This window comes from Electrophorus electricus, chromosome 7, assembly GCF_041902795.1.
Source record: "Electrophorus electricus isolate QZ-2024a chromosome 7, ASM4190279v1, whole genome shotgun sequence".
NCBI lineage: Eukaryota > Metazoa > Chordata > Actinopteri > Gymnotiformes > Gymnotidae > Electrophorus > Electrophorus electricus.
In genome coordinates, this window is record NC_137503.1 from 16,279,242 (window position 1) to 16,293,383 (window position 14,142).

General features: G+C 36.7%; 1 protein-coding gene across 2 annotated transcripts; it reads left to right on the forward strand.

Annotated features, from left to right (window-relative positions):
• The first annotated feature begins 2,858 nt into the window (after positions 1 to 2,858).
• psmf1 (proteasome inhibitor subunit 1) lies at positions 2,859 to 12,808 on the forward strand. Of its 2 annotated transcripts, XR_003410301.3 has the most exons (8): positions 2,860 to 3,087; positions 4,559 to 4,711; positions 4,823 to 4,905; positions 5,604 to 5,792; positions 11,246 to 11,299; positions 11,978 to 12,136; positions 12,403 to 12,571; positions 12,691 to 12,808. XR_003410301.3 is itself a non-coding variant. In XM_027005000.3 (7 exons), the coding sequence occupies exons 1-7, from the start codon at positions 2,959 to 2,961 to the stop codon at positions 12,452 to 12,454; spliced, it is 819 nt and encodes a 272-aa protein (XP_026860801.1). In that variant the 5' UTR covers positions 2,859 to 2,958; the 3' UTR covers positions 12,455 to 12,808. The 2 variants fall into 2 exon arrangements, 1 of the variants encoding a protein (XP_026860801.1); XM_027005000.3 differs by having other exon boundaries at positions 2,859 to 3,087; positions 12,403 to 12,808.
• The last annotated feature ends 1,334 nt before the right edge of the window (positions 12,809 to 14,142 follow it).

Below are 14,142 nucleotides of genomic sequence, written 5' to 3' on the forward strand. Positions count from 1 at the left end.
TTAAAGCCAGTCTTCAGAATGTGCTTCATTCAGAGCACACAGCACCCTTAGTATGAAACAGATTCACCTATGGCCAGGAACAACAGCCACACACAGGAGAGTACAATGCAAACCACAAAATAGTAGCAGAAGGAAGAGAGTGATAAAGATTTATAACAGAGGAGAAGATATTCATGAAGACTTAGAGGGGAAGAGATTGATGCAGACTTATAATAGCAGCAAAGAGAGTCATGAAGACTTATAACAGAGGAAAGAGATTGGTGCAGACTTATAATAGAGTAGAAGAGACTGATGAAGACATATAAAAGAGGAGATGAGAGTGGTAAAGTCTTAGAAAAGAGGGGATGAATGTCTATAGGAGGCCACATCACCTATTTGCATATTGTTTGGACGCTGGACCATTCTGGTTCCAGGTCTTGTGCCAGTGGTTTCAGTGCTAAGCTCCATAGACAGGGAGACTGCTAATAGCATGGTGGTTGTAGCCAACTGGTGACTTTAGCCACATAAGCTAAGACCTGCATTTACACTACTCCAGTGGCCTCTACACCTCCTGCCTCAGCATGCTTTGTGTCTCCTGCTCCAGGTATTTTGCATCTGAGGTTCTTTGTTCTCCTACTAATGTTTCAAGGCTCTGGATTGTCTGTCTCTGTTTCCCAGTTTTCTGGCTCCTGAGATACCTGCATGTCCTGTGCTTTTGTATATGGTTCCTCCAGTCTTTCTGGTCAAGCTGGCTTCGACCTCACTGGCTGTAGGAGCTCCAGCCTCACTGTCATCAGGGCCTGCTTACCAGGCTACCTTAGGCTACAATTTATTCATGTCATGTATTTTTATAACCAAGTCAAGATAAGCATGTGTCATATGAACTAAAAGTTAAAGGTAAACAATAAGTGGATCTTTTTACAGTTTATATGGTTGGGGTCCTCTTAAAGCTATAGTCAAAAATAAATAAATGTGATTTTATACAGCCCCAGAAAAATGTTGTAAATTTTATTTTTACATTTGACTTTAATGCAGTATAATGCAGTCCAGTATTGCCATAGGATAAATGTTCTAAGCATACCTTAACTTTCATGAATATATATATATATATATATATATATATATATATATATATATATATATATATATATATATATATATATATATACACACACACACACACACACACACACACACACAGAGTGGGTAAAATAAGTATTGAACACATCACCAATTTTCTAAGTAAATATATTTATAAAGGTGCTATTGGCATGAATTTCTCACCAGATGTCAGTAACAACCCATCCAATCCACACATCATACAAAGAAATCAAACCATAGATGTCCATAAATTAAGATATGTGTAATAATGAGAAATGACACAGGGAAAAAGTATTGAATACATGAAGAAAGAGAGGTGCAAAAAGCCATGAAAAGTCATGACACCATCTGAAATCGGTAATTAGAAAGCAGTAATTAGAAAGCAATCCTGCCACTTAGTGCAAATTAATATCAGCTAGTTCAACTGATGGCCTACAAAAAGGTATCTCATTACAAAGGTGCCACACAAGAAACATCTCCTGACGGGTAAAACAAATGAGTGCTCTCAAGACCTTTGCAACCTTATTGTTGCAAAACATACTGATGACATTGGTTACAGAAGAATTTCTAAACTACTGAAGGTTCTAGAGAGAAATGATGGGGCCATAATCCGGAAGTGGAAAGAATATCATTTCACCATAAACCGGCCATGACCAGGTGCTCCTCGCAAGATTTCAGAGGAGTGAAAAGGATTATCAGAAGAGTTGTCCAAGAGCCAAGGACCACCTCTGGAGAGCTACAGAAAGACCTGGAATCAGCAGGTACAATTGTTTCAAAGAAAACAAAAAGTAATGCACTCAACCTCCATGGCCTGTATGCACGCTCACCACGCAAGACTCCCTTGCTGAAGAAAAAGCATGTTGAAGCGTGTTTAAAGTTTGCTCAATAACATTTAGAGAAGCCTGTGAAATACTGGGAGAATATAGTCTGGTCAGATGACACCAAAATTGAACTCTTTGGATGTCATAATACACCATGTTCAGAGGTCAAAAGGCACTGCATATCACCCCGAAAACACCATACCAACAGTGAAGTTTGGAAATGGGAACATCATGGTGTGGGGCTGTTTTTCAGCATACGGAACTGGCACGCTTCATATAATTGAAGGAAGGATGAATGGACAAATGAACCAAGACATTCTTGAGAAAAATCTGCTGCCATCTATCAGGATGATGAAGATGAAATGAGGGTGCACATTTCAGCAAGACAATGATCCCAAACACACAGCCAAGGAAACTCTCAAATGGTTTTAGAGAAAGAAAATAAAGATGCTAGAATGGCCCAGCCAATCACCTGACCTGAATCCAATTGAAAATCTATGGAAGGAACTAAAGCTCAGAGTTCATATAAGGAGCCCACAGAACCTTCAGGATTTGAAGAGTGTTTGTGTGGAAGAATAGGCAAAAATGACACATGAGCACATTGGTATACAGTATATTGCAGTGCCTCATGGCAACCATTTAAAAATGCAATGTCTAAATCTTATGACACTATAATATGAATTCAGTAGTATAGTTGTAATTCAGGACCATAACTATATAAACTCCAAGAACACCACCTCTGAATGGCAATTCCAGTTCCAATAGGCTAAATCAATGTTGCCATCTACAGGCTACAACAAGATTGTAGAATACTGTTAATACAAAATGACAACCTAGAAGTTGGTAGTTGAGTAAATTTTATAAGGTATATTATTTTAACGTGATTTAAAAAATTTTATGGGCTGCCAGTCTTGAGTTCAAATGGTGTCGTCAGTGCGCCCGGAACTATCGGCTTGTCATTTGTCCCTATTCCGAGCTCAATTTTCTACCGGGATGCATGGAATACAAACACGATTATCAATTGTTTTGGTTTCGTTTCTTGTAAATTTGCAAGATCATGGCAGGATTGGAGCTGTTATATAATTGCGTCTCAAGTTCTATAACGTCTCCTCGGGATGCTGTAGTGTGTTTCGTGCACTGGGAAATTGTAAAGAATGGCTTTAAATGTCTGGGAACTGGAGATGAGGTGAGAAAATAAGTTGGCTGTGTAGCTAGCTGGCTAGCTAGCTTGCTTAACTAGCTAGCTTTTAGTTTCCCAGTTAGCTAGCTAGCAAACCTGACTGTTTTGGTAATCTGCAAATTAATATACAAATATTTTGTAACTTGAGATGCCAAGCCTATGTTTAATGTTTTTATTATAATGTTTTATTTTTAGGGACTAAACGTTTTTAGTGGCTAGCTAATGTTGCTGTGAAATATGAAATTAATTTGTTAGCTAAGTAGCTAGCTAGCTAACTTTCCCGACGTTTTTAGTTAAGATAGTTAGCTAGCTAACTTACTTCACCCCAGTGACGCAGCACTCTTTCTATTTGGTATTACTACTTGGCCCCAGGGGGTAAAATTGGCTATATCTTCTGGCTGTTTATCGAGTTAAATGTGGTGATTACAGCTAAGGTGTTTATAACATTGCCAACTTCTCTTCGTTGCTACATGAATTTTACATGCATTAAGCAGCGAGAGAAGCAGAATAGTTCTTACAGATACAGCAGCAAGTTGGAAAAGTATTCTATCATTTCTATCATCAGTAGGAAAAGTATTCTATCATTTCTCTAATAGTCTACAAATTTAACATATGTAAAATAATACTCTTTATAAGACTAGATTCAAAAGATTGTATTACTACAATTTTGTTCTAAAATGACATTTTATTACAACGTATAGCTACATTCTAAAGGGTTTTAAACAAAAAGACAACGTTTATCCATGTAATCAGCCAGGGGTTCTGTAAAACAAATACAAGATATGTGTGGCTTTTGTTTAGGTGAACAGTGCCTAGTCACAATAAATATATGGGCACATAGGGCACATAGCAGTTATTTTCAGTCTACCCAGAATCTGTCATGTTTGCACCACAATGCTTTCTTTGAATTTGAGGTTGTTATATAAAACCTAAGAATTAATGAAGAGCAGTGTCTCCCGCAAGCATCAAATTAGTTATTGTTGAGTGAGCAAACTTTATTACTTAAAGAAAGACATTAAACAACACTTTATCATAGATTATTTTTGTTTGAATATCACTGATACTGCCTTTTGCTCAGTTTATGAACTATGAACTACCTATTTTTATGTATGTGTGTATCTGTTTGTAGAAGATTTTAAGCAGTAACTGCGCATTGCTGTAGTTTAAGATGTTTAGGTAGCAAAAATTGCAGTATACTTTGCAGTACACAAAGTTTCCAGTCTTCAGTCCAGTACACAAGGTTTTCATAATAATGTGGCTTACATAAGAACAAAGAATAAAAGTCCCTGCACAATGCAACTTGGGCCAGGGTTGATTGTAATTTATTGCTTCACTGTGAGCTACTCTCAACGAAATACTGACTGTGTCCATTGCAGTATAAAGTAGTTACAGAAAGACATTTTTAGGATTTTTACATAGTTGGGTTTATACCACAGTATTGTGCAGAATGTGACTCAAATCACTTTCAATGCTGCAGCCCCAAGATGGAGAGAAATCATCAGAATTACTTCCAGCAGCCTGGAATGCGAACAATGAACTTTACACGCTAAGATACAGATCAGCAGAAGACAAGTCCAGCCTTCTTCTCAAGGCCATTACAGTGGATTCTACGCTGATCTTCAATTTAATGGTAAAGAATGCTAAGCATTCAAAGCCCTGTATGCATAGTGAGTTAGTTATTATGGAAACCATAGTTAGAATGGACTATTTTCTTGACCACGTTTCTGTCTTCTTCTGACAGGACCCAGCTACAGACAAAGTAACAGACCTGACTGTGAATGTTAGCGACTATGTAGATGAGGCCAATTTGCAGACATTTGAAAGGTTGGTTTAATGTGCTAATCTTTGTGGTGTTTGCAGTACTTTTGAACACAATTATATAATGTCCCTGCCCATTCGAATAAATAAATAAATAAATAAATTAATTAATTACAATCTTTAGTGCCTCAAAGGGAATTTCTTACACAGCATGAGCATAATCATAAACAACAGAAAATGCATATTCCATAAACATTGTGTTTTTAATTGTATAATTGCAATATTGCTGTGTTTCGTGTGAGTAGTATTGATACAGAATAAGTGATTACATGGCCATTCATTGAACTTCCAATTGTAAAAAAAAAAAAAAAAAAAAAACTTAAAAAGCTGAAGAATTGACAAGTAGCAAAAAATAATATTTTTGATTTCTAATAATGTAGAGATGTCTTCTTGAATAGATTGATGTCATCATTTATAATTTATGTTAATCCAAAACTTGATCAATGTTTCTGATTAATTATGAGCTTTTGTTTGGCTGCATTGACTCATGTAACAATTTCAGTCATGATAAATCATATTTTTGAATATCTACTTCTGTGTTACATAATAAATCAGTTGCTTTTCAAAGCCAGTGGGAAGATCACTAGAACCTCTTTAAGCTGGAAGTTAGAAATACTGTAATTTTTGGTCCCACTATCCCAGTGATAACAGATATTCCATCTCAGGAGTCTATAACAAGTTAGTAATCTCTGTCTTTTCCTTAGCGTGTTTAAGAACACAGAAGACTTGGCCAAGAAGCTGAAGTCATCACTACTCCCTGCAATGAAGAGAGAAGGCAGTGAGAGGACAGAGAAGAAGGCGAGAGCTCCATATGCAGATGTACAATCCAACCCTGACCAGGATCCGCTCCGCCTGCCCCACCGAGCTCCTCTCACTGCACATCCCCCAAACTGGTGAGGATATGGAGGGACTGAATTTCACTTCATTAACTGAATTGACTAGGTTCTCGTTTGAGTTCCCAAACTATGTCTAAAAGTAGTGAGTGTTTCAATCAACCTTGTAATATGTTTCCCCCTTTTGCAAACTGTCTGTGCCTGTCAATTATATAGCATGTGTCTGGGCAACACAGCAGTGTATGCTATAAGGAGGGAGATTTAAATGGAGAGTCTGACTAAAGTTAGCAAGATCTGTGAACATCATTTACAGTGGAGTTAATTATTTTTGCTTGATGCTCATAGAAACAAGTGGAAAAAAGTGAGTTTACACTGCTAAACCTGACTTCACACAACAATAACTTTTATCAAATTTAAATCATAATAAATTCTTAATAATTCTCTAAAGTTTTTCCTCTTATGAGGGTCCTTTCCTTATATTTATAATCTACAAAATACACTTAGTGGCCATTTTCCTAGGTATGCCTGATCAATGACGTCAATAACCTATTTTTCCTACTGCTGAAACATATGGCTGCACTTCATAATATAAAGCATGCAGACATATTCAAAAATATCAGTTATTTTAACAAATATTACATTAGACTAAACCTGCCATCTTGGGTGAATTTGACCATGGGTGATTGCTGTTGTCAGATGTGGGGCTTCCACTCACAGCTGCTCCTCTGAGTTTATACAGACTGATATAAAAAACAAAAAACATAAAGTGGGCAAAACCACCTTGCTAGTGAAAGAAGACTGATGAGGTTCCGCCCAGGGAGTTTTTCCTTGCCACTGTCACCACTGGCTTGTTTAGTATGCATCTGTACATTTGTAAAGCTGCTTTCGAACATCACATGTTGTAAAAGGCACTATATAAATAAACGACTGATTTTTATTTGATAGGCACATTTAAGCTACCAAAAGTCCATAAACACTCAATTAACAGCGTCACACAACGGTGCTGTGCAGAATGGTGTCACTCATAAGGGATTAATTCATGCTACAAACATTTGGATGAAGCTACAGTGGGCAGTGTCACCAACACTATTACTGAAACATTTCCTGATGTAATGTAATTTAACTTTTGCTGGGAAATGCAGACGGCAGGGTTGAAGTTTGGCATACACAATATGAATTTGTGGATCCTCCCTACCTGCCTCTGTCAATGTTGCAGGCTGCCTCTGGGGATGGAATAGTGTTGGGAATGTTTTCTTAGTTCTCTGTAGGCCATTTGTTCTGACCGAGCATGTGCATTCTACGGTCTATACCCTTTTGAAATTTATCTTTAACCTGTGCCATAATCACAAAGTGTACTTTATATCAAGCTAGTGATTTGAGTGTCCTGCATTGTCCTTATATTTTAATCTATTTGGCAGCTTTAGGATAAGGTAGAACGTAGAGCTGCATCGATTGCGAATTTTTTAACATATAACTGGCCGATTCTGATTTTGGCTGATTCCTGTTATCTTTCTTTCTAAGAATTATAAATGACAGCAAACAGCAAAAGTTTTGTTCAACTTTTTCTTTTAACTTTTCTTATATCTCAACATAAAATGTGCACTAGAAAAAAAAAAAGAAATATATATATATATATATTTTTTTTTCTTTTTTTTTTTCTTTTCACAAATAAAATAAAGAGTAATATTTCTACTTCTCCACATGAAAACAAGTGCAATAGGTAATGCAAACAAAAATCAAGGCAGTTTTATGTTGTTGTCAACATATAGGCCTAATGCTGTTACTCTGCTGTTCATGTGGCTGTCTTTGTGCCGCCGTCATCCTGTTGTAGTGCACAAGTGTAAATGTAACCGACATGGAATCAGTTGAACGAAATTGGCTGGTCACCAGTTATGGCCATTTGTGCTTAAAACCAGCCAATTCTGGTTACCAGCTGATCAATCTGTGCATCTCTAGTAGAATAGGGGAGGTTCTGAGCATGAATGTGTAAAGAAAATATCTGCACGTTCTATGTGATTATAGCAGGGACTAAAATCTATAAAGAGAGTTTGTAGCACTATATATGCTACAGAGAATTCAGACCGTTCTGGTAGCAAGAGAAGGTCCTGCTTGATAACAAATAGTAATAAATGTTCTAATATAATGCACAGAATAAATCCATGAAGTGAACGTCCGTCCGTCTGTCCCTCCCATAGTATATTTAGACCATGCTTTCTATAGTTTATTTACAGTTTAAATTTTCATCGTCACACCTGACTAAAAGCCAGAGCAGGGAATTTACAAGATGAGAATAAAGAGGAATGTACAGTATTCTTGCAATAAGGATCGCTCCATTGACTTTGACTTGTGTAGAAACCACAGTTCTATCAGTTCAGTGCGTTTCAGTTTTATTTAAATAGCAGCTTGACGAGTTGACGAGCTTTCAGTATCATTATTGGTAAAAGCTTTTGACCTTGGTCATTCTAATGTTACAGTGAGCTGGGGTTTCATGGAGTGTACCTATCGTTACAACTGACCAGATATTTAAAATGGAACAAAAAGCGCTATAGTGCTCTCATGCTATCAGTTAACACTTGAATCATAAATAGCCTATAATAGCCTATACTGTGTGATGAACACACATTTGAGGCTCTAATATATCAACAAATAAAGAGATTTCAGCGGATGTTTTCTGGTGTATAGATACTTCGCTACCCAAGACATGGTTATGTATGGTAATCTCATTTGCATAATGTTGACTGTTCCCTGTGAGTTTCGTTCATAAGTAACATTTTTCCTCAAGCTTTTAAAAATGTAATTATGTCTGAAAACTACATATATATATATATATATATATATATATATATAATGTTTAGGATTAAATACTCCAACAGCTATATAAAAGAGTGAAGAGTACTGCGGTAGAGATGAGGCTTAACTTTTCAGTTCTGATCTAAGATGAGTCTAGCCAGTAATGATACATTTACCAGGTACAGTGAAGTTTCTGGCACTGTTTTTACACAAGGTGTACTTGAGTAAAATTTTATTAGAGATGTTTCTTGGGAATGCTGTGAGTACATGCAATGAGAAGCAAACCCGATGCTGCTGTGGCCTAGTTGTGTAGTGATCATTGTTGCCTGTCCCAGCCATGACTGGTTTTGTGCGTTGTTTCTCTGTCAACATTGCTTAGATTCTCCATCTTATTCTATATTTACTACACAGCAGAGCCCGTTTCCCTGCCAAGTCAAGTCAGTCGCATTTTCCTGGAACAAAGATAGCAAGGGAAATGCGGAAAGCAGGGAAGACAGGTGATGTATATTAAATTCAAGAGTTAGGATGAAATAAGCTTTAGGTGGCAGTGTTTAAAAAAAAAAAAGTTAAAGCTGCAATATGTACATTTTGGAAATTGGTGACCTCCCTTGTGGAAATGTGTAATTTTGTATGGTGGGATGTTCTGCGTTCCATTGCCTAGAGTGGATTTATCTAAGGGTGGCGAATGCAGAGCATGCTGATGGAAATGTCTTCTGAGGATGTAAGTGAATTATCTACTGTAATAATCATCTTTATTTGTATAATGTTGGATTTGCATTTGAGACCTTTCAAATGCAGATATGTATAAAAATAAAATTCAGCGTATAACTAGGTTAAATGTTAGCTACAAGAGTGGCTGGTTAATCTTAGAGTATATCTGTTTATCCAGGTTGCTATCATCTGTATCATAAGCAGTTTATCTAGGAGAAGGTACTGTTCTGTAAAAAGCTTTGCCAAAACAATTTGTATTTGCTATGGTTTGAACTAGCCTTTTTGTCTGTTTTGTCAGTCAAAGGACGAAATCTGAAGCAAAAAAAAAAAAAGATTAGCAAAGTAATCATCTTATATTAGCAAATTTTTCAGATAACGTTAACTATACAGCTAAAACAACTTCAGAATTACAATTGTTCATTGCATTATGTAAATGTATCATTAATTTACACATGAATAATAATCTGATTGTGTATTTGTGGATAGTTAGCTAGCAAATCATCTTACCTGTTCAGCAAAAAAAAAAAATGAAGCCAACTCAGCATCAGTCACAAACTGCTTCAGGTCACAGTGTTGTCACCACCTCTGAAAAGCCAAGCCAGTGTTTATTCTGGTCTTAGTTCAAGTTCTGTCATGCTCCCTTTTATCTTGCTGGCTCTCTTCATTTTCCTCAGTTTGCCATTTTGATATCTTCACGGAATCATTCTCCTTCCATCGGTTAACTTTCAGCACTGTACAGATCAGCGCTGTGAGACACACCCACATTAACCAGGCCATCGAGCCTGACCTTTTTCAGCCTGTACATGTGATGTTAATATGTAAAGAAGTCTGATGTGGTTTGTACAACTTCTGCCAAATCTGACCCGACAGCTATGGCTTTTGAATGAATATTTCATGCTTTACAGGGTGACTCGCAGCAGCAGAAGGACACTAATTTAGCAGTTGTTTTTTCTGGCTTCCGTCCACAGGACTACACCCTCATTCCATAAGTGCATGTTCCCCAAGTACATTTTCATATTGAAGAGGATCTGATTAAAGCCAGGAATCAATAGATTGATGAAACCTCAGAAGGAAACATTGTATGCAGTCATTCATTTTGGAATGGACTTGGTACATTTCTGCTTCTGAGTACTGCCTCAGGCAGCATTTCTTACATTTTAGCCAACATGTTAGCAAATATTGGATGAAAAGGGCTGGAAAAACCTGGAGGGAGGTGATGAAGTAAGATCAGCAAGAGTGTGGCATGAGGCCTCATCAGATTGTCTCCTACTCTGTCACTTGTTTTCCACTTTTCCTTCCCATGCCGGTTGTGACCCTATCAGGTTCTTTAAGATGTCAGCAATTTATTGACTTTACTGTTAGCATAACCCTGCCTAGGAGTGTAGTCAAAAACATACGTGACTCCCAGTTGCTGAGAAGAGTTCAGCATTTTAATGAGGAGAAAGCTGCAAATGGGCTTGTCCTTTTTTCTGAATCACATGAATGAGAGTGCATGTTGCAGTGACTCAGAACTTATGTGTTGTCACTACAAAATTTATTTTAACTTTTATGAGCTGATTTGAAAGTTACTGAAGTCTAAATACTATAGCTGAGTTTTTTCTTATAGAAAAACATACAAAAAAAGTATGATCTATATTATATAAAATGGACTTCGTATGGTCTTAGTGATGTTCTAAATGGAATAGAGTTGTCATTTTTATTTTTTACTTACCCAACCACATAATTAAAAAAAAAAACCTAATCTAATTATATAGATCGTCTTCACATGGTATGATTGTGTGATGTTCATATAATTATGACGTTGATTCATTCATAATTTCTAATTAATAAAAATGGGGCTGGGGGTAGAAAGAGTAGACTGGGTTCTCATCTCAGAGCTGGACAAATTTCTGTCACTTGCAGACCCAACAAATTTGGAAGATCAGAATCCTTCAGGACCAATTTGGCCACGGTTTTGACCAAATATAACTATCACAATGGACTCTGTAAAGAAATGCACTTCTGTCTTTCAGGCCGGACCCACTAGAGCCATTTGCTGCAGGAGGGGCAGATCTTGATCCCTTTGGGTAAGCATTCAACCCAACTTTTCTCTTCCCCCCCCTAAAGTCATTATGCTTTAAGAGGGTTAATATCCTGTTTATTGCTGACTAAAAACAGTTGAAGGATAGACTAAAGCTGCATATAATTCCCAGACAGTCGACCACGTTGGACTATAGTCTTTAGAAAAGACACTCTACCCAGTTATAGAAGAATGTGAAGATGAACTACTGAAAAGGTTTAAAGGCTTGATACCAGTTGAAAACAGAAAGACAGCAACAGCATACAAGTAAATGTTGATGTGATGGCGAGAGGCAACACTTAGGAGATACAGTCTTATATGTCAGCAAGCTGTGTAGCTGACTAATATTGGTTTCCATGTGTGAACAATGATTTACATATGATTTACGCATGGCCGGAATGTGCATATTGAAGCATGATAGGCTTTTACACACACGCATATGTATACACACAGCTCTGGAAAAAAACTGGTTTTACTGTTTAGATGTATGTATTTAAATAAAATGTGCAGTGTTTTCAGACCTCACATAATGGAAAGAAAATATCATATTTATTCTCCACAGCTCAATACCCAGGGTTTAGGAAGAGTTCCGAAATCAGTATTTCTCAATTTTTCAATCATATCTTTGATGCATTTTTTACATTGCTCATTAAGCAACTTAATTGTACTTGAATTCTCCTTGCAGTAGGAGACCAGGGGGCATGATTGTGGATCCTTTACGGTCAGGGTTCCCTCGTTCTGGCTTTGACCCCTCAGCTGGCATACCTGGAGTCCTCCCTCCTGGTTCTGTGCCACCAGGTGCCCGCTTTGACCCTTTTGGACCAGTTGGGAGACACAGACCTGGGTAAATTTGGCAGTTTATGCAGTAGATTAGTAATAAAAAATGGTGGTTGCCATATCAAATTATATGTGCATATTCTATTCATTCTGTTGAATGTTAATTAGCTAGCACAATCCTTACATCATTACTAAGCCTTGTGTAATTAGGTTTTTTGTGTGATGTTGGTATTTCACTATAAATACTTCTTTAGATCGAGATGCTACCTCTTTTGTCTTACTGTGTATGTCCCTTCATCATGATCTTTCCTTTGTATTTGTATTGTATTTTAGACCAGATCCTGATCACCTGCCCCCACAAGGATATGATGATATGTTTATGTAGAAGATTATAACGCACTTCCTGTTCCACTGGAGCATTTCATATTCCCTTGATGTATCCCATTTCAAGGCTCTCTTTCTTGCAGTGAACTGGTCTATTTTTTTATTCCATTTAATTTAGGTAGGTGAAATAATACTGCTGTAGAAGTTTGCAGTAAAAGTGTTGTTTTTGTTTGCTTGTTTTTCTGTCTAATGCAGTTGTCTTGAAAGATAATCAATAATTCTGATTAATCTTTGCAGAGGTTTCATCGCTGAGTCATGCTGTAATTTTGGATTCACTGGTATGATTCAGCTATTTCTTTTCCTCATTTCTTGCCAAGTACAGTAAACTGTTCTGTTAAATAAAACAGTAACTGATTCTGTTGTATGGGATTTATGTCGCCTCACCTCAGATTTTCTCTGTCCAAAAGAAACTCCGCTCTCAAGACACTATACACAGTATATCACATTTTTTGCCTAACTGTAATCTATCCCAAACTGACGCTCTGTTCTGTTAAACATTGGGCTGTTATTTATGGAGAGAGCAGCAGGAGATGTAGTGGGAATCAATGTCAGTAATAGCTACAGTGAGTCACAATGCCCAGAATGTCTTTTGAACTCTTCTAGACAGGGGAAGTAAAGACATTTAAGAGTGTCTGCTATAGGCACTGACAAATAATACAGTAGTAGTTAAAGGATCAAGATGTAGGCGATGTTAATTTTTTAATCATATTAATTTTTCTGAACAATTATTTTTCCTCAAATTATTATGCAATAAACACTTCTTCCCCTGTTTAGGATCATACCATCTTGAGAAGGTTTGTCAAATGAAAAGAAACATTAGATCTGTTAACCATATATGTTACGAAAGCCAAAATAACGAAAACTTTGAAATATCAATTAGAAATGGTAGCAAATTTTAAATGCAGGTTTATTAAACTTTACAGTGTAACTGCATAGATGTGGATTATTGTGTGTGACAATATTTTTTCCGCAATTTAAGTGAAATTGAAATCATACTTCCAGGTATGAATCCAAACTTAAGCTTTTCTGACAGGAAGAAGAAATTTAATGTGTGTATCATCCAAGTGATCAAAATTTAGTTAGCCAGATGATTTATCTTGTATATGCTTCTGATTAAACTCAACAAAACCCTCTTACAGACAACACTAGAGATTCTCAGGAGTAACAAAAAAAAAAAAAGCAAGAATTCTTCCTAATGCATGTGATTCTGATTCCATACATTGTTTATATATAGGCCTATATAACTTTATTACCACATGGCAAAGGCTGGGGATTGCTGCAATGGCAGAATTAATCTCTAGATTTCACTGAGTGATGTGTTTGTTTGGTGGGTGGAGAATGAGGATATGCCTTAAATCCATTAATATAAGTGAAATGATAACCATTGCCATGGCAGCTGTCTGCATCAGGCTCTTGAAAAACTACATGGAAACACTGAAAGGAATAGATGAGAGCCTATTAATCAGTAAAGTTAATCAAGACATTTCTCAGACATTTTCTTATTAGATTCCAAGCATTGTGCATATTTCAGTTCTAATGTGCTATGATAGAGAGCACAGTGATTAAGTACTATAAGGATAAAAAGCTGCAAAAAGGCAGATTTGCTGCAAGCAGAAGCAGAAATGTAGATTACCATTGTTTGGCCAGAGGTACCTATGTGCAAACATTGTAAATTTATTTTCACAAGGA